Raw genomic sequence first — 26,205 nt, 5'->3', positions numbered from 1 at the left:
CCCGAGGGCGCCCGTGTGGCTCCTCTCCGTCCTCCTCTGGTCGCTGGCCTGGACCTAGCGCCCCGGCCTCCATCTTCCCACCTGTCCCCGCGGGGGAGGGGGGAGGGACGCGGTCTGTTGTCACCGACGGTGCCCACCCAGCCTCGGCTCCTCCAGGCCACAACATCACACCGCCGCCCTCCATCCCCGGTCCCCATGGTCCCAGAGCTGGCGCCCTCCAACAACAGCACCCTGGCCTGGGGGTCGGGGCTGCCGTCGGCCGCGGCGGGCAGCGGCTGGGTGGCGGCCGGGCTGTGCGTGGTCATCGCGCTGACGGCGGCGGCCAACTCGCTGCTCATCGCACTCATCTGCACGCAGCCGGCGCTGCGCAACACGTCCAACTTCTTCCTGGTGTCGCTCTTCACGTCGGACCTGATGGTGGGGCTGGTGGTGATGCCGCCGGCCATGCTGAACGTGCTGTACGGGCGCTGGGTGCTGGCGCGCGGCCTCTGCCTGCTCTGGACCGCCTTCGACGTGATGTGCTGCAGCGCCTCCATCCTCAACCTCTGCCTCATCAGCCTGGACCGCTACCTGCTCATCCTGTCGCCGCTGCGCTACAAGCTGCGCATGACGCCGCCGCGCGCCCTGGCGCTTGTCCTGGGCGCCTGGAGCCTGGCTGCGCTCGCCTCCTTCCTGCCCCTGCTCCTGGGCTGGCACGAGCTGGGCCACGCGCGGCCGCCTGACCCGGGCCAGTGCCGCCTGCTGGCCAGCCTGCCCTTCGTCCTCGTGGCGTCGGGCCTCACCTTCTTTCTGCCCTCGGGTGCCATCTGCTTCACCTACTGCAGGATCCTGCTGGCCGCCCGCAAGCAGGCCGTGCAGGTGGCCTCCATCACCACCGGCATGGCCAGCCAGGCCTTGGAGACGCTGCAGGTACCCGGGGTGCGCAGGGAGACCCGGGCTTGTGGGGTGGAGAGGAATGAGCAGCCACTGGGCGCCCTGGGGCATCACCACTCAGCACGGACTTGCTGGTGACCTCTTCTCGGCCTTTCCTAGCTCCCACCTTTCTGCTGAGCGCCACTCAATGCCTGACTGTCCACAGGACAGCTCCACCAGGCTGTGGGGCAGGCTTCTCCCAGTAACATGTGCAACGAGGAATTTAGGGTGGCCCATCTCTCTCCCTCTGCTCCTCCCCTGGTCTTCCCCATCATGGCAATGACACCATCATGGCATCCCACACCAGAAACTTGGGAATAATTCTTTGCCCTCTTGCTCAACCCATTCATTAGCAAGGCCCGATCGCACTGCTTCCTAAACTGGTGCCGTCTCCACGGCCACCTCTCTAATCCAAGCCACTGACACTTCTTGCCTGGGAGCCTTTGGCGGATTTCTACTGGCCCCCGCTCCCGCTCCAGCCACTGCTGTGCATTTTCTGCACTGGAGCCAAAAAGCAACTTCTGCTCAAACCCTTCAGTGGCTCCTCATTGCACTCAAGGTAAAGAGCAAACCCGTCTCAGACTCTGGCTTCAGGATCTGTCCCTGCCAACTGCTCCAGCGTCACCTCCCCGCCCTCTCTTACTCTGCACCAGCCTCGTGGCCCTTCTGACAGTTCCTGGGAGGCAGTGAGCTTCCCTCTGTGCCAGGGGCTGTACTTGCTGTGCCCCCTGCCTGGAATGCTCTTCCTGCAGCTGCTTGTGCCTGACTGTTAGCTCACCTCTTTCCAGGGCCCACCCCCGGCCTCCCTGTCTGCAGACCCAGCCGCCCTCCCCCACGCCGGTTCCCTAGCGGGTCCCCTGGTTCATTTGCCGACTTGCTTGTTCTGCCTCCCTGACTTGGATGTGAGCTCTGTGAGGGCCGCGCATATCTAGGTCGGTTTTGCTTCCCACTGCACAGTGAGTGCGCCTATTTAGGTGCTTGTGAATGGGGTAGGTGCTCTTAGCTCAAGGCCTTGCGATGTCTGTAAGTGGAGTGGCTGCTCTTGCCCCCACACCACACTGTGCTTGAGTTCTGCGGTCCACCCTGTGGGGTGGGAGTGTAGACTGACCAGGCCCAAGTCCCAGGGACTTAGGTCACAGGCCCTGTGTAAAGTCCCAATTGGGCTCGCTTGGTGAAAGAAGCTCCAGGAGGATGGGGGGTGCCTTTGGGGGTCATTGGGTGGATGGGGACTTGGCTGAGGGGTGAAAGGCCAACATTCTCCTCACCCCATCAGTGAGGCCCAGAGCTGCCCCTGCTAAGAGGGCAGAGCCCTGCGTGGCCAGGGCGTCCTGTGGGGAGCCCTGCTCCTTCTCCCCATCTGTGCTCCCTGGAGAACATTCTTGAGTCTCGGCAGGTGGCTGTGACCCTGACTTGCTTCTTCAGGTGTGGGATGGCTGCCCTGGGCTGTCCACACTCTCTCCTGGGTCCTCGTTTCCCAAACTTCAGGCTTCCAGAACATCTACCTTGCTACCTCTCCCCACCTCCATCTCAAGCCACTTAATTCATGTGTACTTAGCATTTTCTTTAAATCATCTCCCTTATCTTTTTACTTCCATGAATTTGTTTAGAAAGAAAACTTTGTATATCTTCCAGAAATGGAAAATCAGTATCCCTTGCCGCAGACAGAAGGTGATCACAAACACAACTTCAACGTCGAAGACACCCAGCAGCAACTCTGAAGTCCAGCTCGGTGCCCTTGAAGCGCCTGAGCCTGAAGCCTGCTTCCTCTTTGTTGAGTGTTAGAGGGTGTCAAAGCCATGGTAGCACCAACATGGGTCTTTCTCTCGACGTACCTGGAAGAGTTGGAAGAGCAGTGGCAAGGGCTAATGTTCTCTGTGATTCACTTATTTTATGGGGCATCCGCTTACCACCCGAGATCACCGCCATTCCCTCACTTTGGGAAGCTCTGCTCTCATCGCTGGGGATGTGAGACGTGGCCTGGTCTGGGTGAGGTCCGGGCAGGAGAGATCAGGATTCCAGGTTCCAATGGCTCTGGTGACAGAGGTTTTCTTTCCATTAAGCTAGTCAGCTGGTACCAGGATTGAGCTTGAGACTGTGGCCTCAGAACCCGGGCGGGGGTCTCCCCGGGGCCATCAGGTGCAGCCCCGCAGTCTTGGAGCACTCACTATGTGCCAGGTGCCACCGAGCTAAGCTTATTAATCTCCCAGTCACCCAATGAGACCAGTACTACTGTCATCTCTGTTTGACAGATGGGGAAACTGAGGTTCAGAGAGAGGGGAGGTGGCTTGCCCAGGGTCACGCAGCTGGTGAATGAGGTTCAAGGTCTGATCTGGCTGGTGCCACAGCCTCCATCTGAGCCGGTGCGCTGCCTGTGGGCAGGGATGCTCTTGAAACGCTGTGCTTGGGGACACCACATTGTGTCCCTTTACTTCTGTGTCGGGTCCTCCTGATCCACCCCAGCTGTGGCATTCCCTGGGCCTCATTCCCCGGCCTCTTCGCCCTTTTCCTGCATTCACTCCCTTAGTGATCTCATCTTGTCTCATGACTGAAAACGCCACCTGCACGCTGATGACTTCCTGCCTGGGCTGCTTACGTGCTCGCAACAGAGCTCCGGATTTTCCGGGCCCCAGACCTAATCCCCCCATCGTCTTCCTTATATCAGGTCACTCGCTGTCCCGGAGCGAGGTGATCAGTTGTTCAGGCCAGGGACCGTGGAGGCAGTCTGGACGCCTCTCTTTGTTTCACACTCCGCGTCCAGTCCTCTCATGGCTGCCGCGAAAACACGTCCAGGCTGGGCCACTTCTCACCTCTCCACTGCTGCCCCCCACCAGAGCCGAGGCCCTCCGGCTGCTGCCTGGGTTACTGCAGGACTCTCCTGACTGACTTCCTCATGTCACCCTTGCTCCCTTTCAACCCCCTACAACAGCTAGAGTGGTCCCTTAGAAGTGCAAGTGCTGCGGTGTCATTCCTCTGCCGCGTGGCCTCCTGTCACCTGGCCCTCTGCTCCTTATTGGGCTTCATCTCCTCCCACCACCCCCCTGCTCTTTCCCTTTCAGCCAGCTGGCCTCCTTGCCGTTCCTCAAACACACCACCAAGCACATTCCTGCCTCAGGATCTTTGCACTTGCTGTTCCCGCTGCCTGGCATGCCCTTTCCTCACTTCCCCACATGGTTCTCCCCCCACCCACTCCCGACTTCCACCACTTCCTTCCAGTCTCTATTCAGTCACCTTCCCCAATCCTTGGATCACAGAAGCAACTGCCACCCCATCCCCAGGTCCTGTCCAGCCCTCCCTTCCTGAGTTATTTCTCAGCAGCACTTACCACCCCCTGGCATATTACGTACTTACCCCTTTATTTGTCACTTTGCTCTACTAGAGTGTAAGCTCGGTGAGGGTGGGAACCTGTCTTTTTGTTTTACTGCCATGATCCCAGCACATCATGGTGACCAGTGTGTATTTATGGAAGCGATGAAAGAACGCAGTGCCTCAGGGAGCCTGGGAGTCTATCCCTGTTCACGTGGCTGCCTTTCTCACACTCCTTTGAGAATCAGTTCTTGCATGTGACAACCTAAGCTTTTTATCACGTGGGTTCATCTGCTTGGTAACATGCACCGAGCACCTACTTCGTGCGGAGCTGTCCCAGGCAGTGTACGTGTTGACGGGACTGCGACACCCGCCCGCCCGGGCTCTGTTCTGGCTGGGGAGACAGACACTGATCATGAAACGCTACCATGATGAGGATTATGGAGCTTATAAGAGGGTCCCTCACCCAGCGAACATTCCCTGAGTATACGCTTGAAGGCTAAAGCAGAGAAGTCACACTGAGCTCTAAAACCGAAGGCTGGTCGCAGCCCTCATGGGCCAGCACCTCACCTCTGAGGCAGAATGACCTGTGGGCTTCTCTAGCCAGGGATGTGTCTATTCGAATCCCCCACTTTCTGGAATATTTGTTCTGGTTTGTATGTGAAGTGTCAGCTCCTGGCTGCCGTCCTCGCTTCCAAATCACTTGGCTCCTAGGCGAGCCTTCTGCAGGTCTGTTTTGCTCATGGCCAGGAGATCGGCCTGCATTCTGGGAACTGGCTTCTGGGATGCCGCCTCCGCTCTGACCTCCTGGGTCACCACTGCTTTCTTCCCACCCCAGCTGGCCTGTCTCAGAGACCAGCAGCTTCTAGCCTGGAGGTGCAGGCTCCCTCAATGCCTGGACCTAAAGGCACTGCTGAGAATGAATAAGACTTGGGGTGCATCAGCCCCCTTTCCTCCTGTGCTCAGTCTCACTCACCCCTTGGTGCTGTCTCCAATGCAGCCTGCAGCTTCCCTGCAGAGGGGAGGGAGCTGGGCATAGGTTCCCAAAGCCCCAGTTTCTCTGGGGTCTAGAGCGTGGGAGCTGGTAGCTTTGAGCATTTCATCCCTCCCATATAGATTATGTATGTAAATGGGCTTTTTTCCCTTTTTTTTTATTTTTTGAGATAGAGTCTCACTCTCTTGCCCAGGCTGGAGTGCAGTGGTGCAATCATAGCTCACTGCAGCCTTGAACTCCTGGCCTCAAGAATCTTCCCACCTCAGCCTCCCAAGCAGCTGGGACTACAGGTGTGTGCCACCACAGCTATCTAATTTAAACATTTTTTGTAGAAATGGGATCTTGCTATGTTGCCCAGGGTGGTCTTGAACTCCTGGCCTCAAGTGATCCTCCTGCCTACAGCCTCCCAAAGTGCTGGGATCACAAGCGTGAGCCACCGTGCCTGGCCTAAATGGGCTTTTAAAAAATCATTGGCTGGCTTAGTGGTTTCACCAGGTTTTCCTACTGTCCCAGGGGCTGGAAGAAAGGATCCTACTTAGTGCTAAGGCAGGGAGTGTGGGCTGGGGATGGAGGGGCGTGGGGGCGGTGGTGACAGAATGAGATGCTGCCAGGGGCATGTGCGTGTGCGTGTGCGTGTGTGTGTGTGTGTGTGTGTGTTGAGGGGTGGATTGGAGTGGCCTTCAGCCCTGGGGGATTCCGGAGGGCTCAGGGTGCTGGGGCAGTGTCGGGGCGCAGCAGGAGTAGTCCAGCCTCTTCCTCTCTGTGCTGGTATTTCTGGGTCTCTGTGGCCCATGACCTCTGCCCTCCTTCTCTGTTCCTCGTCTTCCTCCCCTGTTCCCTTCTCTGCCTTCCGTGTGCCTGTTTTCCCCTCCCCCATCAATTTCTCCTCCTCCTCTTTTCACCCTCCCTCGCTCTACTAAGCATTATTCTGTCTCAGTGATCCATCTTCCCTTCCATCTCTGTCCTTCCTCCTCAGAGGAGGAGGCTGTGATCACAGAAATATCTGCGAGGGGGAGGAGGGGGCTGAGCTGGGAGAGGCTGGCAGAGTGGCACCGCTGAGCGCGGCGGGCTTGGCTGCCGCTTGGAGCCAGGTGGCCTGTGAGCCCGGGCTGCGGCTGTGGCAGGAGCTTGGGTGTCTGGCTGCTCAGGGCTTGAGCCCTACCTCGCAGGGAAGGTGGATGACCTTGGACAAGGCATCTCACCTCTCTGTGCCCCGGGGGGAACGATGTTTGTCTCATGAGGCTGTTTGAAGAGCCAATGAGATAATATACATAAAGTACCCGGCACACATAAGGTGCTCAATATATGTTCGTTCCCCTCCTTTCTGGCTGGTAGGAAAATATATGCTTCTGGGAGCTCACGCCTTTGAGCCTTTCTAGGGAAAAAAGTCACCACTGCTGCCAGCAGCAGCAGCACCACAATGATCAAATAGCTGAGCCGAACACTAGTAACAGTGAACAACAAAGACGACAGCTAACACTTATGTGTGCCAGGCACTGTTCTAACTTCCTGTGCGTTACGTTATTTAATCCTCGCTACAATCCTATGAAGTAGATGCCATTATAATTTTGCCGTTTTGCAAAAGTGAAGGCTGAGACACAGAGAGGTGAAGTGACTTGCCTAAGGTCACTCAGCTAGTTAGTAACGGAGCCAGGATTTGAAACCAGGCAGTGCGGCTCAAGTCTGTCTTGTGGTCCTCACACTATGATTAGATGATGGTAAAAATTTTAAATTACAGAAGGGAATATATAAGTACACTTTAAAATACAAATTCAACAGTAGAGATGAAGTAAAAGATACCCTCTCCGAATTCCATCTAATCACTTTCTACTCCCAGGGACACTCATCAATTTAGGAAATATCCTTCCATTTTTTTTCTGCCTTTTTTTTTTTTTTTTGAGACAAGGTCTCATTCTGTTGCCCAGGCTGGAGTGCAGTGGCATCATCATAGATCATTGCAACCTTGAACTCCTGGGCTCAAGCAATACTCTTGCCTCAGCCTCCCAAGTAGCTAGGATTACAGGGTAGTGCCACCATGCCCAGTTAACTTTTAAATTTTTCTGTAGAGACAGGGTTGTGCTATGTTGCCCAGGCTGGTCTCAAACTCCTGGCCTCAAGTGATCCTCCTACCTTGGCCTCCCAAAGTGTGGGGATTGCACCTGGCCGATTCATTCTTTTAAAACATCTGGGTGGCATCCTGGAGTGGGAATGTGCCGTGGTTTATGTAAGCACTCTTGCTGGACGTTAAGGCTGCTTCCAATTTTTTCCCATCATGCATAGTTCTGTGGGACACGTTATTGTCTATGTCAGGTGTACAGACGAGTGAGCAGGTATGTTTTGAACATAAGGACCTGTAAGTAGGATTGCTGGCTGGAAGGCAACTTCCGGATTGTCCTCCAGGTAGCTGCCCTCTGACAGTGCCGCATGCCGCGGACGTATAGAAGGCACACGCAAACAGAACGTGGCCACGCGGGGCTGTGAGACGGTTTCAAGGCAGAGAGAAGCCAGAAGGGTGATGCTGGTGTCAGCCGGATCCCAGGTGTGGATGGTGGTTTCTCCTAGTTTCTGCTCCATGGGAGCTCTTGGTGACAGTAGTGGGGCTTCCTAACCCTACCCTGTCTGTGGCCCATGGATGCCATCCCCGAGTGTGGAGGTGGCATGGTGAAGTGGGAAGAGCGCAGTTTCTGGGGCCAGAAATGGGTCCCTGACTCAATTCTCACCAGCTGTGGGACTCTTGGCGGGTCCTTTTGCCTCTCTGAGCCTCAGCTGTCCCATCTGCAAAATGGGGATAATCATGGCTATCTCTGAGAGAGAGAGCGGATAACTTGAGGCATATCAAATGCTGATGTGCAGCGAGTGCTCAAGAAATTGGGGACAATAATGCTGATTTGAAGTCACTCTGGTTTATGTGGCCTTGCACTAGTACAGTTGTGACCTTGGGAAGGTCCTCTGTCCTCTCTGAGCCTCAGTTTCCTTCTCTATCCCTCTTGGCTGTGTTCTCTGGTCAACTCTTTGGGAAGAAGAGGAGAAAGAAAGATCTCGGTTGTTCCCACGGAGACCAGAGAGGAGATCTCATTTCATCTTCACTCCCTTCCCTGGAGCTTCCTTCCAGATGGTTGCCCCGAGACACCCTCTGAGTGCCTCAAATTCCTCCTTGCCCTAGAGCTCTAACAAGACCAGGGCTGCCTCCTGCCCTCTCCCCTCCCCAGGTCACCAGGGGGCAGAGGGGCACCTGGATAAGTGGGACCTCTTGGAGACAGTGTCACCTTCCTCCATAATGTCTGTCCCCATTGATGGCAGCAATTTGAAGGTGTGGCAGGTCTTGGGATGATTCTTTTGGGGAAGCCGGAGGCTCCTCCTCCAGGCCGACCATGGTGGGGCCACAGAAACCATATAGAGTCCACTTGGGAGGAGACAAAAACTAGAAGAGGAGAGAGAAAAGCGGATGCTCTTTTTCGCCCTTGCTGACTTGGGCCAGACTTGGGAGCAGACTTGTGTGTGGTGGGGCGGAGGTGGCGGAGCACCCTTCGGTCACAGAGCCTGAGCTGCAGCGTCGTGAGTCAGAGCATCTGTCCTGGCGTCTGTGCTGCTTTAGGGAGGCCAGAGCTGCTGGCAGAAGGACAGGGACCTCGAGTGGTAAAAATCACCCCAACCTCACACACGTATCATGGAACCAGCCTCAGGACTACATGTATGTGGCACCTACTCTGTGTTTGGCACTGTGCATGCATTTATTAGCCTCACTTTGTAAGCTGAGTTTCATTTTCCCCATTTTACAGATGTGGAAACAGAGGCTCTCTCAAGATCACAGAGCAAGTGGTAGAGACATGATTTGAAGCCAGCTCACCTGTCTTAAAAGCCCAGCTTTTGCCTCTGCAATGCTGCCCCACCAGGACAAAGGAGAGAGATCAAAGGCCTCTCTTAGGCTGCTCTTTTGCAAATTTGTCGTTAGTATTTGTGTAACCAGATTTCACCTAGATAAGCACATTGAGGGGTGTGCTCCACCCTCTCTACCATTCCAGAATTAGAACCCCCACTCCCATGGAAAGATGGTGTGTAGCTGGGGTTTCAGCACCATGGACAAGACACCAACTTGGGTACCCGGAAGAGGCCCAGAGGAAGGAGCACGGGATGGAAGGAGAGCGCATGTGCATGAAAGCGGGTGGGGCTGTTGGCTTTGTGCTGCCCCGGCTGGCACATCTTGGCTTTGCCTCCTCCACCCACTTTCCATCTGTGGAAGATTGCCTGGGAATCTGGTTCCCTTCCTGCCTCCTCTGACCTTCTCATCTCCCAATACCCAGCCCACCTCTGGCTGCCTCAAGAGCTTAGCCGGGCCGTCTCTCGCTATAGGAAGTGCTGGGCCTATCTGGCTGTCAAAACCCAGGTGTGCGCCTGGGCGGTGCGCACACCCTTTGCATAGCTCATGGTGAATCGTGCACACCATTGCACGCTGGTATTTACTTACGTTGTACATATGGGTGGGTCTCGCTCCGTGTAAGTCTGATACATGAAAATCCAAATTGATTGCAACGCATGATTTAGAGGAGGACTTCACATCCCAGCCTTTGTGGACGCCTGGGGTTTCATGGTGGGAACCTGCAGACTTCAAGGCAGTCTGTGAACCTTCTGGAAGTGTGGAACATTTCTTTTCTTGTGTGTATGTGTATAAAAATATATAAGCCTTTCATTTTCTGGGGAGAGGTTTTTTGCAGAGTTTCAAAGGGCTCATGAGGTGCAGAAAGTGAAGAGAATTACAGCGCTGAGGGATCACCCAGTTCAGAGAGGCTTTTTGTGTTTCGGGGCTGCTGGTTGCCAGTTTGCAAAGTCAAAATCTAACCTCCCACGCCCACGTCCTCCTGTCAGTGGCTCCTGGCGGGCAGCTTCTTTCTCCTCTGTCCCTCCTCCCCTCTCCTCCTCTTCCGTCCACTCCTGAGCACGGAGAAGCCTGCCAGTCCACAGTGTAACGGAGTTGTAAAATATCAAGGTCGCTAACATCCCTTGTAATCTATAAAAGACTTAATTGCAAGCATTTGCCTTGTTGTGCATGTGTCCTCAAAAAAGCGCTGCTATCTTGTGGAACACGAGAGTAATCACACGGGCAAGACCGTCACTCCCGAACACGAAGAGAATTCGTATACAGAAAAATTGCCGAGCCTTGGACAGCAGCGGGTCCTCTTTTTCTCAAGTACTGTTCCGCTGCAGCTGATTGCAAAGGCTCTGGCAGGTGCTGGGGCTCGTTGTGATGCGTGTTGGCCCGTGTCGCGTGTTGTCTTTCCAGGGATGGTGGTTCTTCCAGACCATCCGATTTGAGTTTGGGGTAGTGTTGCTGTGTCTCATTGCACTTCCTAGAGCTCCTCGTGAAATTCTGGGTCAGGATCAGGGCTCAGTCCAGGTCCATGGCTGAGGCTCCGCGGGAGACCTTGGCTACGTCGGGCTTTATGGTGGGTGTCAGGGTTCAGCCTGGGACCACGGTCAGGACTTAGTTTATCGCCGATGTCGGGCCTCAGTCTAGGACTCCAGCTGGGGCTCGGTCAAGGATCAGGGCTCAGTTCATTGCTGTACTAGGGCTCAGGGTAGAATTAGGACTGAGGCTCAGTCTGCGGCTAGGACCAGAGTCAGACCGGGGCTCTGTCTCAGCTGCCTCACGTGGCCTTCCTTTCTGCAGGTGCCCAGGACGCCCCGCCCAGGGGTGGAGTCGGCTGACAGCAGGCGTCTGGCCGCCAAGCACAGCAGGAAGGCCTTGAAGGCCAGCCTGACGCTGGGCATCCTTCTGGGCATGTTCTTTGTGACCTGGCTGCCCTTCTTTGTGGCCAACATAGCCCAGGTAATGCCACAGCGGGGGGGCAGGGGAGTCCAGGCCTCGCTGGGGAGGCCCTGAGCCCCAGGCCAGGCTTGGGGAGTGGGGAGGGTGGCTGCCTCGCGTGGTGCATGCCTTTGTGTGCATCTGCTTTGTCCCAGCTGGGTGGGGGGTGGGGGGTCTGTGTCCCCACCCCGGGGCCAGGCGTGACCCGTCCCATCCCCTCAGGCCGTGTGCGACTGCGTCTCCCCAGGCCTCTTCGACGTCCTCACCTGGCTGGGTTACTGTAACAGCACCATGAACCCCATCATCTACCCGCTGTTCATGCGGGACTTCAAGCGGGCGCTGGGCAGGTTCCTGCCGTGTCCCCACTGTCCCCGGGAGCGCCGGGCCAGCCTTGCCTCCCCCTCCTTTCGGACCTCTCACAGCGGCCCCCGGCCCGGCCTGAGCCTGCAGCACGTGCTGCCCCTGCCCCTGCCGCCGGACTCGGACTCGGGCTCGGGTGGCTCCTCAGGCCTGCAGCTCACGACCCAGCTGCTGCTTCCTGGGGAGGCCACCCGGGACCCCCCGCCGCCTACCAGGGCCGCTGCTGCAGTCAACTTCCTCAGCATCGATCCCGCAGAGCCCGAGCTGCGGCTGCATCCACGTGGCTCCCCCACGAACTAACCCGGGCTTGGAGCTGGCTAGCGGGGAGCTGCACTAGATGGAACTAAGTCCCAGAGGGGGCCAGCCCTTGGCTAAGAGCGGGAGGCTGCGGGTCTCCTCTGAGCTCCGCGCAGTACACGGGGCCGGCCCCTTACCTGGAGGGAAGACAGCGGACTCCGATTCGGCTTTCTGTAGGACGCTCCGGTGTTGAATGTAACGTGTGTGTAAAGAGGACGGCTTGGAGGACTCAAAGTTCGAGAGAAGGACCTCTTGGTTCAGGTTGGGATGAAAGCAATCGTGTTCTTTGCCCGTTCTATCAGGCCGACGGGAGGGAACGCCTCCATCTGCAGACGTGGTCAGTGCTCGCCGCACCCTCGCCACCCCAAGTGTAGTCAACGGACCATCGTCATCATCGCCACCTCCTGGGAGTTTGTTAAAAATGCCCATCTCTGCCCCACCCCACACCTGCTGCCTCAGAACTGCACGTTAGCGAGATCTCCAGGTCAATCGTGCGCACGTTACCGTGGAGATGCGCTGGTGTGGATGGTCTTTAACCCCGAGAGTGACGTGCTGGACGGTTCTCGGATGTGCCAGCCCCTCGGGACGCGTGTGGCAGCACAGAAGAGCACGTGAGCCAGGGAGCCAGGCACACACCTGCGGCTCCACTCCGCTGGCACAGGGTACTCAACCTCAGCTGCCCCGTGTGTAACGTGGGCTCACGGCGCCTCCCTCACAGGACTGTCTTGAGGATCAGACGTGTGCAGTAGACGGTCAGCAAGCTCTGCTGCTCCGACCCCTGGCCATCCAGCCCTGGCCTCTGGCCATGGGCCAGGAAGGGCTGTTTGTTCCCACTGCTCCTTTTCCACTTTCTTCCTCTTCAGCCCCAACCCAGATTCCCACAGCCTGACTCTGGTTCCCCAGCTCCTTGTTCTGGACGCTGGGTGGGGCCCCGGCACTCAGGGACCTTCCCAGCCCCCAAGCTGCTGCGCTGTCTCTCTTGGGGGCAGATGGCAGTTTCTTGTTCAACCTCAGGGATGGGTTTTCCTCTACCCTGGGCTTCCTTGGACCTAGAAGGGAACAGCCGGGATAAACCCAGCCCCTTGCCCACCTCCTGGCCTTCCCTGGGGTGAGAGAAGTGGGAATGGCAGCCACTTGGGTCAGCAGAGCTGAAGAGGAGCTGTCCCTGGTGGTGGGGCCACCAGGCAGGTGGATGTACTCTGGCACAAGGGCCTTGTTTTGGGGGGGCCGGGGATGGGGGAACTTTTGGTTCCTAAAATTTACCTGCCATAGGTCCCTTTCTAGCCTGAGGGTTTTTTTTTTTTAGTTTCTTTTTTTTTTTTAGTCCCCACCCCTCAGTGAAGTTTTTTTTTAAAGCTTTCGGTCCCCCAAGTTCCATCAACCCAAACTCCCAGGGGGTCCTCCACCCGCAGCTGGCGCTCTCCTTGGTGCTGACTAGACTCAACTCCGGCCCTGGCCGCTAGCTGCAGAGGGGCCATGGTGCTTGCTGGGGCTTGCCCTGTCCCCCAAGACCACCCGAGGGGACTCTCAATAAACACTAGCTGAAGGCTGTGGCCGTGGTGTGGACTGGATTCGATCGAGGGGCCACTCTGGGTCTGAGAAGCAGCTGGTGTAGTTGGAAGAGACCTGGGTGTAGGTGTCCTGGGTTCTGGTCCACACTCTGCCGCTAACATGCTTTGGGACCCCAGCGAAATCATTTCCCCTTTCAGAACCTCAGTTTTCCATGTGTGCCGTGAGCAGTTTGGATTAACAGCAGAGGGAGTTGTATAAATCTTTGCTGAATGAACAAATACACATACACCGGAGAGGTGATCCAGCTCCTATATTCTATGACTCTGATTCCTCCTGCCCTCCTCCCACCTCCCCCCTCCCCCAGAGCCCATCTCGGCCTTGACTTCCCCATCTGCACAGTGGGGGAGCATTATCTCTAGCCCTGTCATTCAGGGACAGTGTGGGGAACAGAGGGAGGTTTCTATGGATGCAGATACAGTGGATAAAAGCTCGGGCTCCAGAGTCCAACTAACTTTTTTTTTTTTTTTTTTTGAGACAGAGTCTTGCTCTGTCTCCCAGGCTAGAGTGCCATGGCGTCAGCCTAGCTCACAGCAACCTCAAACTCCTGGGCTCAAGCAATCCTCCTGCCTCAGCCTCCCAAGTAGCTGGAACTACAGGCGTGCACCACCATACCCGGCTAATTTTTCTATTTTTAGTAGAGATGGGGTCTCGCCCTTACTCAAGCTGGCCTTGAACTCCTGACCTCAAATGATCCTCCTGCCTCGGCCTCCCAGAGTGCTGGGATTACAGGCGTGAGCAATGGCGCCCAGCCGCAACTAACTGCGGTGTGAGACTTGGCCCCATCGCTGACCAGCTGTCTGACCTTCAGCAGGTCACCTGATCTCTCTGAGCCTCAGTTTCCTCGAGTATTAAATGCAGATTATAATAATACCTACTTCACAGGGTGGTTGTGAAGGTCAACAGAGCACTGGCTATGTGGTAAATACTCAAGCAGCGGTAGCCATTGTTGTTATGTATTTGTTAACCACCTCTGTTCCTGCTACAGGAAATCCCTTCCCCGTATAATTCATTCTCGTCAGAAGGCCCAGTTCCCAGCCACACGGAATGCTGATTCAGCATGTATGCGTGTTGCACAACTTTGGGGGGCGCCGCTCACACGTATCTACAGGAGCGATGCCCCTGCAGTTGTGCAGTGCACAGCCTGCATCGCTGTATGGGGCAGATCTGTTCGGCTCTCCTAAGAGCAGAAGGAATAAGCTGCCCCGTTTGCCCCTGTGCCTGCTCCGTTGGTGCCAGGTGGTGGTGCCTGTGGGCTGGGGCAGCCTGGAGTGCGGATGGAAGGCAGGAGGACACGCAGCTTTGCCGAGGCCAGGGGAGGGGTGGTATGGGAGCCCCAGGCTCCAGAGAGCCCTCTGGACCTTCCGACGAACAGCCAGACCCACAGCTGGTGTGGGGTCCTGGGGCTCTAAACTGTGCTCGGCTGACTCCGCAGGTGTCTGGCCTGGCTTCCTCAGGGAGGGAGTGTTTCGTCCCCAAAGTCCCCTTCCTTCCATTTCCTTTTCCTTTCAGTTCCAATTCCTTCAACTTAGCAAAGACACTTGTGGAAATTCATCTGCACCTTCACAGTCCCGTGAGGACCCCGCGTGTAAGAGTGAGCTGGACATAGCAATCTGGGAAGACGGCTCAGGTCCCCGCTGGGGTCAGTCCAGCCCCGGGTAGGGGCCCTGGGTCTTGTGTGCACAGTCAGGGCAGCCCAGCGGGTTGGGGTCCACGCCGTGGCTGCAGATACAGGCGCTCTCGGTGGAGTCGGTAGCAGCGGGAAGGGAGGCCTCCTCAGACTGGTCTGGCCCTGTTGGCACCTGGGCTTGGCTGGGGTCAGTGGCCATGGCCACTTTGGAGGTGTCTCCAGGTGTGGGACCCTGGGTTTGCCCAGCCTGGTGGGTGGTCTTGCCTGATGCGGAGGCGGCGGCCGCCTGGCGAGGCTCCTCCTGGGGCAGGCTGCCCGGGGCCAGCAGGAGCCCCTTCTCGTCCCAGCCCGGCTTGGTGCGGATGCCCACAGCCTTCAGGACGGCGTCCATCTGCTTGGCGTAGTCCAAGTGGCCGCTGACCTGCAGGAGGACAGTGAGTGAGGGCCACGGGGGGAGGGCTGGGCTCTCCCAGGGACCTAGCAAAGCTCCTGGGTCTCACCTCGCCCTCAGCCAACCGGTCACCAAACCCGTGACTCCAGCTCTTAGTGTCTCACATCCAGAGGGGGCTGGAAAGGCTCTAGGTTCAAAGCTGTTCTGGAGTTTATTCAATAAAGATGGAGGAAGTTTCCCTAAAAACTGTGGGTCCTCTGGGGGCAGGAAGGAACCTCCTGACAGATGGAAAGTTGGGGAGGAAGTTCTCATTCTGGGCCGCAGCTCTGGTTGCTGTGCGAGGACTCTGCCACCCACCGTCCCTCTGGCTCTCGGTTGCCTCAGCTGTAAACTGGGACAACAAGAGTGGCTACACCAGGGGGTGGCTGTGAGGACTTCCCCGGAAATAAAGCTATGGCACGGACTGCAAGCTACTGGCTACAGTCCACTCTGCCCCTTCTCCCTTAGTCATAAGAACTGCACTGTGTAGCTGGGCACACTCTCCGCCTCCCTTGCAGCTAGGGGTGGCATTGTGACTAGTTTTGGCCAACGAGATGAAGCAGTTAGTGTGAGGTGGTGCTCCTTGGAATTCTCTTTAAGAGGAGGAGTGCTCTTCTCCCTGCATCTCCTCTTTCCTGCAGGCTGGAATTCAGACGGGATGGCCAGAGCTTGAGCAGCCGTCTTGGGCTATGAGTTGGCCCACTAAGGAGGGCAGAGCAAGCCACAAGACAGAGGGAATTTTGGCCCCTGAAGACAGTGGAATGCCATACCAGCCCTAAACTGCTAATTCTGGCTTCTTTTATATGACAGAATCAACCCTCATGTGTTTAAGACACTTAGCGGAGCCTCTGTTATATGGGCCTGGATCTTGACGAAGACAAAGGCCGAGAACTTGGAAGAGCCCATCCCCTTCCTCCATCCCCATTTTTGTGTCCGGATGTGTCGTGAATGCAAAGTTGGGGTGTGACTGGAATGCCTGATGCCCGGCTGTAATAATGGACGATGCCCAACACATAGTAGGTCCTTAATACGTTGTGGCAAATAAGCTTATTGGACCTACTCCTTTGATGGGTGTCAGTTGCTAATTGTAGATGAAGAAATTGAGCCACAGAGAGGTAGAGTGACGTGGCCCAAGGTCATACAGCTAGAACACATCGGAGCTGGGACAGGAATCCAGGCCTGTTGCTAAAGCCTGTTCTCTTTATAGAAAGTCAGTTGGGAGGGGGGCTTTAAAAGCCATTCTCATTTACAGATGAGGACAGCAGAGCCCAGAGAGGGATGCTGGTTTGCTTAAAGCCACACAGTGCGTGAGGAACAAAGCTGTTGGCGGTGCCCGAGACGCCGCCTGCCGAGGCTGCTTGGTGCAGATCTGCCCCCTGAGAGGGAGCCTCTAGCTCCCCCCCCCCGCCACTGGCGGGGACCCGCTCCAGTGCCAAAGGCAAGCACAAGACAGAACGCTCTTTTAAGGCTGGAGGGGGAAGGCTTTCTTTTAAAAAGAGAACAGGAAAACACTGGGGACGCTCTTGTTGGGAATCTTAGCAAACCACACAAAGACTTGGCTGGTAATGTCTGCATTTCCATTTGAATCACAAATCACACTGGGTTATTCAAATGATTTTTCAAGAACACAAAAAGATAATTCCCTATACAGTTCTGTTATTTTCTCACCACCAGCATCTGCCTACCTCTTGTTCCTTTCCTTATGGATGCTTTTAAACAGTGGTAACGCACGTGTGTATCCACACACCTCAGTGGCTTTTCAGGTCCCTGGGCTCAGGCTGGAGGTCAGGGTGGGCCAGTGCCCCTTCCCCAGCAGGGTGCGTATTTAGTGGCTGCACGGGCACTAGAAAGAACCTTAGTTAGTAATCCGAGAAACTGGTGTTCTGGCCTCGGCTCTGGGCTGGTCCTTACAATTCCTGAACCGTATCTTCCCCTAACCCTAACCCTAACCCCGCCACATCAAAGACTCATGACTTTGAATTCTCGTTCAAAGAGATATTCAAGGGCCTGACAATTCACAGGAACTCAGTACATGCTATCTTTTATTATGTTTCACATATGATCCAAAACACTTTTAAAGAGACATCACCCAATTTGAGTTAGTGATACCCACCTGAATGGGTTGGTGAGAATAATACCTACAAATCATGAAGCACAGTGCCTGGTACATAGCAGGTGCTCTATAAATGAGTTCCCTTACCTTAGTTTCCTTAGAAGTGGGGATGGAGAGTACAGAGGTAGCTGGGCTGACCCATTTGGGAGCCCAAGATAGCTGCTCAAACTCCAGCCATTGCATCTGAATTCCAGTCAGCAGAAGCTTCAGACCCACAGGGACAAACGGTAACTGCCTCTCTAAGGACAAACAAGAACTGCCTCCCTATACCTTTTTAATGTAAAGGGCTAGAGCCAGGGCTAGAAACAGGCCAGGAAGGAAGGGAGGAGGCCTTGTGGCCACTGATCGCAGCTGATCCCACGTAGAAACTCCACTGCACAGTTGCCCTAGACCACACAACTCTGGTCCTCCTTGGTGACACATTGGTCTAGGTCTCAGGCAACCCTAGTCCCTGAGCTGTCATTTTACAAAGACTTGAGGGGAGCAATCTCCGGCAGAGCTCGGGTTTCACAGTGAGCGGAGGGATGGGAGCCAGGGTGAGGTGCGCTGGGAAAGAGCTTCTTCTCAGCGGCGGAAAGTTCTGCTGTGGCTGATGTTGGGTGGAGATTTCAGCCCTTGCCCGTCTCCCTGACTGTCTTGATTGAAACCCGCCCGCTGCCCAGATCCGCACAGGATGTCACTGGAGTGGAGCAGCCTTCCTTGGCTTCCCATGCCGGTAGGGACCCGCCCTGGGGCTCCCCAGCCTCTGCGGACACCCTCGAGAGCAGTCAGTAACCTCCTGCTCATCCGTTTACGTTCTCTGACAGACCGTGCGCTCAGGGAGAGCGGGGACCACCTCCAGCTCCCCTCTGCTCCCAAGGCCAGCCCTGCACGTCGCGGGAGCCCCGCAGCTACTGGGTCCACACAGCTACGGACGGGTCCCAGCACTTCCTGTTTCCTGCCTTATAAGACACTTCAACTCGCTCAAATGGAGGCTGCTGCCACCCACCTCTCCCTGCCCCAGCAACTCCTTCCAAGCCCGTCAGGGCCCTTTGGGTTCCTTCACCTCTCGGGCCTCAGTTTCCTCATTTGCAAAACGGGCTAATAAAGATACTACACCACGTGGGCGGGCTGTGAGGATTCAGTGAGCTCACAGGTGTGACAGGCTTGTCGGCATAGGTTAGAGGCCACCACCAGCGGCCACGGGGATGTATGAACGCGGGCAGCACAAAGGCAGTGGGTAAGAGCCCAGGTTCATTCTGCTCTACCGTTCGCATGCTGTGGTACCTCCTGCTGCCTCAGTTTCCACATCTGCACAATGGGTTATTACGCCTTCATGGGACCGGCAAGAGGATCAAATGACGTATCTGTAAAGCACGCAGTGCCCGCAGCACATTGGCTATTGTTGTTATCATAGAGTGTCTACTTTGTGCCAAGCCCTTTGCGACGTTCTGGAAGCCAGCTGGCATTTCCTCTGGGACATGAAGAGTCTTGCCCCGGGGTGGGTCTCTGCCCCTCAGAAGCCTCATGGGTTGGCCCCTGGCGTGGTGAATGCCCTACGTGCTGCGACCCCATCCCCACGAGGGAGACTGAAGGGTAGGAGGGCAGCTTCATTCACCCCAGAGATGCCCCCTGCCTGCGACAGGGCCAGCCCCGTGGCATGATCCCGAAGGGCCCTGCCATGTCGTCGGTCCAGCAGGGAGAAGACAGGTCCTGCGTGTCTCTGCTCAGAGCAGAGGGCGACCAGCTCTCCCCCAACAGCGGTGATGAAAGCTCTGCGCCAGCGTTTTCAAGGAAAACAGGAGGGCAGCGCAGAGGCAGTGCTAATTACCTCTAATTGCCGGAAGGGGAAAGCACTGCTCTGAGCTGCGCTCCTAATGCGGCAAAGAGCTCTTATGAGGCAGGAGCTGGGAGCTGCCACCGAGACAGTCTGAGGAAGGAGAGAAGTCTGGGGAGCCGCTGGGCCCAAAGGAAAAAAGAACTGCTGGTGGTGGCAGCGACGGGCCAGGAGGGAACTGGCATTCAATGAGGGCCTCCCGTGCACCAGGCATCTCACTTGTGCTGCCCTGGAAGTTAGGTAGTCTCCACCATTTCATAGGTGAGAAAACCGAGGCACAGAGAGGCTAAGTAACTGGCCCAAGGTCACACAGCCAACAGCGGCAGAGCCAGGATTTGAACCAGGCCTCTCTGGTGCCAGAACTGTGCTCTTCCCACCAAATCCCATCGCAGGCAGAAGCTGGATCTTGCGGGGGCTTTGTGGCCTCAAAAGGAACTTTCATTTAAAAGGAACTTTTAGCTGATCTTTTTACCTTTGATTCCTCTGGAGAGGGAGACTCTCGGGGTGGTGAGGCACAGAGTCACTGCTCCCCTTCACCCCATTCAGGGCACAGCCACCCTCAAACAGGACAGGGATCCTGGACACGGTGACACCAGGAGGCATCACTCGAGTCCCTGCGACCCAGCTCACGTCATTCCCACGGGGGAGTGGACGGCACAGGCTTTGGACGTGGGGTCAGAGTCCGGATCTACGACTCTCTGGCTACGAGTCCACTCTCTCAAGCCTCGGTTTTCCAATCTGTGACTTGGGGATGCTTAACATCTGCCATGTGGGGTGGTTGTGAGGTTTACATCGTACGAAAGGCTTCCTGTGGCTCTAGGCACAGTCTGTCCTGTGACGACTCTTTAACCAGGAACAATCGGTTTCGTGAATGGACGAGTCTAGAAACTCCTCTCTTTCCTGGGCCTACACCTGTCCCCAAAGCTTCCAGTTAGGAAGGCACAGGGCGGCTTCAGTTGTGTTCCTTGAGTGGGTGAGGACTTGTGTGTTAGGGTGCTGGGAATTTGGGAGGTGAAGACACAAAAGGGGATGAATTGGCCCCAGTGACCTGGTGTCAGGCCGAGTGACAGGCCCAGGTGACCTCCAGGCAGCGATGTGGTCTATGGACTTCAGGGGCAGCAGTGCCTGGTGAAGTTGGGGTTTTACGTCTTTTGTGCGAGAATTTCCCCTACGTTATCCGATGCCCAGCCAAGTCTCAACGAACATGCTGCCCGGAGTGCGCCATGCTGGGGCACGTAGCGGTGGGTCAAGGCACCCCGCTTTATCTGCCATCGAGGCGCAGTTTGGGGGCAGTCAGGGCGGGCAACTGCTGATGCTCAAGGGAGAAGCCAGAGCCCTTCAGAGGCTGTGCAAGCTGGGGCTGGTTCCAGATGCCCAGGGAGGGGTCTGGTCTGTCTGCTGTCAGGCAGGGTGGCGCCACTCAAAGTGCCGTTACGCAGACACTGGGTTACGCTTGGGCGGCCCCTGGCACTTGATAACAACAATTGGAAACCAAAGGTCCTGTTCTCACGGGCCCCTCGCGTCGCAGGGGTTCTCACTGGCCGAAGTCGGCTTGTGGCTGTCACTGTGGCTGACTGCCCTCCCCCGCCTGGTGTGGGGCACCTCTCCCACCGTTTCTCGTATCTCCCTGAGCGGGGGCTACGTCCATCGGCTTCAGACCTGGTTTGAGTCCTGCTCTGCCATGCTCCAGTGGCGTGACCCTGGGCAAGCCCCGTAGCCCACTAACCTCGGCGTCCTCATCTGTACGGGGAGGACACTCATGCCCGTGCAAGGCTTAGGGCAGAGCCAGGCAGAGTCCACACGGGGAGCTATTGACTCCCTGTGACAGGTGTGTGGCAGGTTCCTTCAGGCCTGAAGGGTGATCCAGAAACTCAAGCCGAGCGCGTGTGGCTGCCATGGCAGGTCCCCTCCCACCCCGTTCCCAGCAAGGATTCTCTCTGGCCACCCGCCCCTGCAGCCCAGCCTAGTGTTTGCACAAGAACCCTCTGGGGCACGTTTCAAATGCAGACCCGTCGGCTGTGCCCCCAGAGGCTGATGCGGACGGTCTGGGCAGGAAGGCCCTGGGCTCTGCATTCCATCCTTCCCCGGCCTGGCCTGGAGCCCCACACCTGCGTCCTGTGTGTTTGCATGTTTCTGGGAGAAACAGACGGTCCTGACTAGATCTGGGAGGGGGATTGTAGGGGAGCCCTTGGGGAAGGCCTGCGGGCTGCGGGCAGGGTGGCAACATGGGGGCAAGAGCGTGGGCTCTGGAGGTTCCCATCCAGTCTTGTTAATTGCTAGGTGTGTGATAGGAATGGTTTTGAGCCTCAGTTTCCTAATCTTTGGAATGGGGATACTAGTGCCTGCCCCAGAGGCCACGTGAGGATTAGAGATGACGTGTGCAAAGGGCCCAGGGACGAGGCCCCCACCCAAGGAAGGTGCCTGGTAGGAAGGAGATGCCTCTTCTCCAATGAAGTCTTAGGCTCCCTCTCTGGGATGGACCGGGCTGGGGCCAGGGGTCACTGGGCTGGGGTAACCAAGCTCCGCCCTGCCCCTCACCCTGGGCAAACGCAGAGCCCTGGGAGGGACAGGCCGATACTCACCACCGAGGACAGGTCCACGTTCTCCACCCTCCTGTCCTGCAGCAGCACGGGCTGCAGGCCGGCGACGTGGAGCTGCACGGAGGCCGTGCGGTACACGAAGCTCAGCAGCCGGTCTCCCCTGCGGAGAAGGGAGCCACGTCAGCCGTGGGACAGCAGAGGACAGGACAGGACAGGACAGGACGGGCCCATGGTGGGACTGGAGCTTCCGCTGGATACCAGGGCCCCTGACTGCCCCGTGGAGGTACGGTGGTGGAAGCAGCAGCAGCTGACACTTTCAGAGCCCAGCCAGGGTGCCAGGCACGTGCCCAGGGCTTTGCACGGGTGCCACGGCAGCGCCACGAAGGCTGTTTTGTTCCCTGCTGGGTGCCCAGTGCCAAGAACGGGGTCTGGCATGCGATAGAGGAACATCTGTTCAGTGAATGAGTGAAGACTCGGGATAAAGTTCTCCACAAGTCAGCATGTCGCTCAGGAGCGCTGCCCCCAGCCTGGGAGAGGGGCCGGCGCAGGGCTCCCTGGGAAAGCAAGAAAGGAGGTGGGGAGTCGGGTCCTCCCGGGGGGAGGGGTGGAACTCTGGGGTCTGGGTGGCCCATCTGTGGCTGGAGGGACCAGCTCCGCTTTCTGAGGACAGGCCCAGCCCAGCCCGCAGGTCCTCCCTGCCCCCGGCCATCCTGGGGGAGGGGAGGGTGGTTGCCCAGGCCGGTCACAGTCCGGGGAACACTCCTCTACTTTCGTGGGTGCTGTGAACCCCACTCCCTGCCCCACCCCCCAGCCGAACACAACCCCACACTATCCGGAGAAAATAACCCAACTCTCTGCCGCCCGTTCTTCAGGAGCCGTGAGCACTGGCCACAGAGCACATGGTCTGAGGGGCCCACCAGGTAGCCTTCCCTCTCCAGCCCCTGGACTTTGACTGGGGTGAAGCCGGGCCAGCCAAGAGCCTCCTGTGGGCAGGGCCCCTCCCTGCTCCTTCTACCCTCCCCACGTGGATCTGGAGCAGGGCCCACAGGGTGGCCTCCTGTCCCTGCGCTACAATGAGTCCCCCTGGGGACTCAAAACGAACCCTCTCGCCGTGGGGTGAGACAGGTCTGAGGTCACACCTGGCTCCGCCTGTGGGCCCCTGGGCGAGTCACTTGCCCCTCTCTGAGCTTCATTTCTTCAAGGGTGCAAGAGGGAGCAGCACCAGTCACCCCAGCTAGCTTCCAGAAGGTTCACGGAAAGCCCAAGTGAGTGAATGAATTTGCAGAGCTTTATTAACATGAATTACACATTTATAAATGTGTAGTTTGGTCATGTTGGCCTGAATTCCCTTCCCTCTCACTCCCCCCACCCCCGTGTTTAAGGATGTTCACAGTGACGACAAGGCCTTTGGAGGCCAAGAAGCTGGACCCCTGGTTGGTGCTTGATTTAACCAAGGAGTGGCAGTTACTGTTTGGTCTGTATGTGTCCTCCTCCTTCTTTCTGTCTATAGAAAGAGGGCCCAGGGTCTCATAAAATAACTGAAAACCAAGCAATTAGTCTCAGGTGCTCATCAGAACAGATGGGTTTAATAAGATCTTGCTGCTTCTACGCCGCACACATGCAATTTTAATACGTTCCCTTTGCTGTTTATAGAAAGTACCAAAAAATCATCTGTTATGTGAATATGCCCAGCAATAAATACTATAGCTGCTATCATTTATTGGGCACCTACTAAGTGCCAGCCCTTTTGTTTCATAATGTCATTTAATCTTCCCATAGCCCCTGAGCAGGAGGAACTATTATTCCTATTTTATAGGGAGGGACACTGAGATTCAGGGAAGCTGTTTGCCCAAAGCCACCCAAAAGGTAAATGGCAGGGCCAAGACTTTAACCCAGGATTGTCTGACATCAAAGTCTTCGTCCATCCTTTTTTGTTTTCTTCTTCTAAAAGCTTTGCTTATTTTATTTACTTTTTTTTGAGATGGGGTCTTGCTATATTGTCCAGGCTGGACTCAAACTCTTGGGCTCAAGCTATCCTCCTGCCTCAGCCTCTGGGACTAGCAGCTGGGACTATAGGTGCATGTCACTATGCCCCACCAAAACTATCCTTACTTTAAAAACAAAATCAAATCAAAATCTCTGTTATATCCTATTTCCAATCTCTGCTCACGCCTTAGCAGCGGCCACTCTTATGTTTGTCATGGTTCTTCTATCTCTCACTGTACACTTATAGACATACACAGGTACATAATGTATATGCAGAATTTTTTTCCCTTCTACATGGGATCATAGTATAAACTGTTGCACTTGCTTTTTTTCACTTTAAATTTTCCCTATTTAGGGCCATTTTTGGTTGTTTTAAATTTTTCATTCTAAATGAAGCTGCAATGATCTCTTCTGTACATCCTGCATTGCTGTGTGTGAGTATCCTCTATTGCAGAATCTTAGAAGTCAAAATTCGTGGGGGTCAGAAAACAGGCACATTAAAAATTTTGACAGGCCGGGCGTGGTGGCTCACGCCTGTAATCCTAGCTCTCTGGGAGGCCGAGGCGGGCGGATTGTTTGAGCTCAGGAGTTCGAAACCAGCCTGAGCAAGAGCGAGACCCCGTCTCTACTAAAAATAGAAAGAAATTAATTGGACAACTAAAAATATATACAAAAAATTAGCCGGGCATGGTGGTGCATGCCTGTAGTCCCAGCTACTCGGGAGGCCGAGGCAGGAGGATGGCTTGAGCCCAGGAGTTTGAGGTTGCTGTGAGCTAGGCTGACGCCACGGCACTCTAGCCCGGGCAACACAGTGAGACTCTGTCTCAAAAAAAAAAAAAAAAAAAAATGTTGACAGATACTGCCAATTATCCTCCGAAAGGATTTACTAAATTCAGCCGCCACCAACAGTGTATGATGCTGCCCATTTCTCCAAATCTTCACCAACACTAAATGTTATTTATGTGGCAAACGTTTGATAATCTGATGGGTGATACATAGTATCTTACTGATTTTACTTACTGCATTTATTTCATTGATGATGAGGTTGGGCATCCCCCCCTCCAGGGCTCAGGCATACTAGGTACGCGGTAAGTGTTGTCACCTCCCCCCTGGCGTGAGGTTTGCACAGACCTGCAGTAGCCATTGATGATCCGCCCGGACACCACCTTCCGGAAGGGCTCCCAGTGCTTGGCTTCTCCTTCCACGGGCGCACCCAGCAGGACGACATCCTCAATGATCCCTTGGCAATCTGGCGAAAGAACCCAGAAAAGGCCATCAGTGTCCCTGGCGACAGTGGGTCCTGGGAGGGACTCTCCAACAGCAGTGGAGGAGACAAGTGTCGCACACGTACACATGCATGCACACGTGAACACAGACACACACATGCAAATGCATCCACAGTAAAGGGCCTTCTGCTCACTGAGCTCCAGGCCCCGGGTCAAGCCCCTGGTGTGCTTGATCTAGTCCTTCAAAGCATCATCGTGCCCATTCTGGAGGTAAGGAAAACCAACGGCATTTGCCAGATCACATGGCTGGCACGTGACGCAGCCCGAGTTGGAACCCGGGTCTCTTCCCACCACCCACGAAGCTCACACCAGCCGAGGACTCGGATTCCTTTAGAAGGGACTAACAGGCCCTGTACCGTCGCACAGGTGGGAGACACCAACGCCTTCCTCTGCAACAGGTCCCCGGGGTCTGTGCAGCCCGGCGGGAAGAAGGGGGTGAGGAGGACACAGGACGAATGGGTCCCGGGGCGGGGAGTGTCAGCTGCACTGATCTAAGGGTTCAGAAATATTTTAGGCCAGGGCTACTCCACGTGCAGTCTGTTTGTCCCGTAAGGACAGAAACAGACACAGCATGTCTTTTATCTTGCTGCAGACTGCAAACCACAGTTGGATGGGTATGTAGACCAGGCTTGGGGACACACTGCTCTAGACAAACGAGAGATGCACACGCACCCCCTTGCCCAGACACTGTCCCCTTCCTCTGCATTTTCTTCTTGTCGCCTGTCATTGTTTATCATTTGTCTCCTCCCCTAACGCTGAGGCTCAGTGAGGGCAGGTGCTGGAGCTGCCTTACCCACAGCTGTGCCTGGTACAGAGTTGATGCTCAGTAAAGATCTGAATGAATGAATGAGACAGGGAGTGAGTGAATAAACTTCTGTCCACCAGGAAAGCCAATGTCTGGGCTTTGACCCTGGTTCAAATCCCGGCTGAGCCACTCTGAGCTACGTGACTTGAGCCAAGTCATGTAACTTCTCTGAGCCTAAAAGAAGACAAAGATACTGGCCTCATAGGGTCTTTATGAGGATTAAGTCGTGGCGTGGGAAAAACGCCAGCATGGTGACCGCCCAGTGGAAGTCAGCATGCCCCCCGCCCTGGCCCCCCACTCCCTGCCCCCTGCCTGTGGCTCTTTCTTAGGATCCTGAGTCCCCTCACGTCTGGGGACCTGC

General features: G+C 55.9%; 2 protein-coding genes across 2 annotated transcripts in view; one reads left to right on the top strand and one right to left on the bottom strand.

Moving 5' to 3' along the window:
- Window positions 1–170: 170 nt before the first annotated feature.
- Window positions 171–11,703, top strand: HTR6 (5-hydroxytryptamine (serotonin) receptor 6, G protein-coupled). The gene is made up of 3 exons (XM_012656929.1): window positions 171–909; window positions 10,875–11,033; window positions 11,235–11,703. The coding sequence occupies exons 1-3, from the start codon at window positions 196–198 to the stop codon at window positions 11,670–11,672; spliced, it is 1,311 nt and encodes a 436-aa protein (XP_012512383.1). The 5' UTR covers window positions 171–195; the 3' UTR covers window positions 11,673–11,703.
- A 2,743-nt stretch (window positions 11,704–14,446) lies between these two features.
- Window positions 14,447–26,205, bottom strand: part of TMCO4 (transmembrane and coiled-coil domains 4) — a 90,101-nt gene continuing 78,342 nt past the window's right edge. The window contains exons 12-14 of the mRNA XM_012656926.1: window positions 24,885–25,002; window positions 21,810–21,927; window positions 14,447–15,289 (exon numbers count right to left, since the gene is read on the bottom strand). Of these exons, the coding sequence (XP_012512380.1) occupies window positions 14,882–15,289; window positions 21,810–21,927; window positions 24,885–25,002 (644 nt within the window). The 3' untranslated portion in view covers window positions 14,447–14,881. The remainder of the gene's footprint in view (window positions 15,290–21,809; window positions 21,928–24,884; window positions 25,003–26,205) is intronic.

The sequence above is a fragment of the Propithecus coquereli genome, unplaced genomic scaffold, assembly GCF_000956105.1.
Source record: "Propithecus coquereli isolate 6110/MARCELLA unplaced genomic scaffold, Pcoq_1.0 Scaffold528, whole genome shotgun sequence".
In the NCBI taxonomy this organism is placed as follows: domain Eukaryota; kingdom Metazoa; phylum Chordata; class Mammalia; order Primates; family Indriidae; genus Propithecus; species Propithecus coquereli.
This window is presented reverse-complemented; position numbering and strand designations above follow the sequence as displayed.

Bases quoted from the DNA above. Each gene is read 5' to 3' on its own strand.
- HTR6 (XM_012656929.1), top strand. From the start codon at position 196: ATGGTCCCAGAGCTGGCGCCCTCCAACAACAGCACCCTGGCCTGGGGG. The intron at 910-10,874 runs GTACCCGGGGTG...TCCTTTCTGCAG, and splicing joins AGGCCTTGGAGACGCTGCAG to GTGCCCAGGACGCCCCGCCC. The intron at 11,034-11,234 runs GTAATGCCACAG...CCATCCCCTCAG, and splicing joins TTGTGGCCAACATAGCCCAG to GCCGTGTGCGACTGCGTCTC.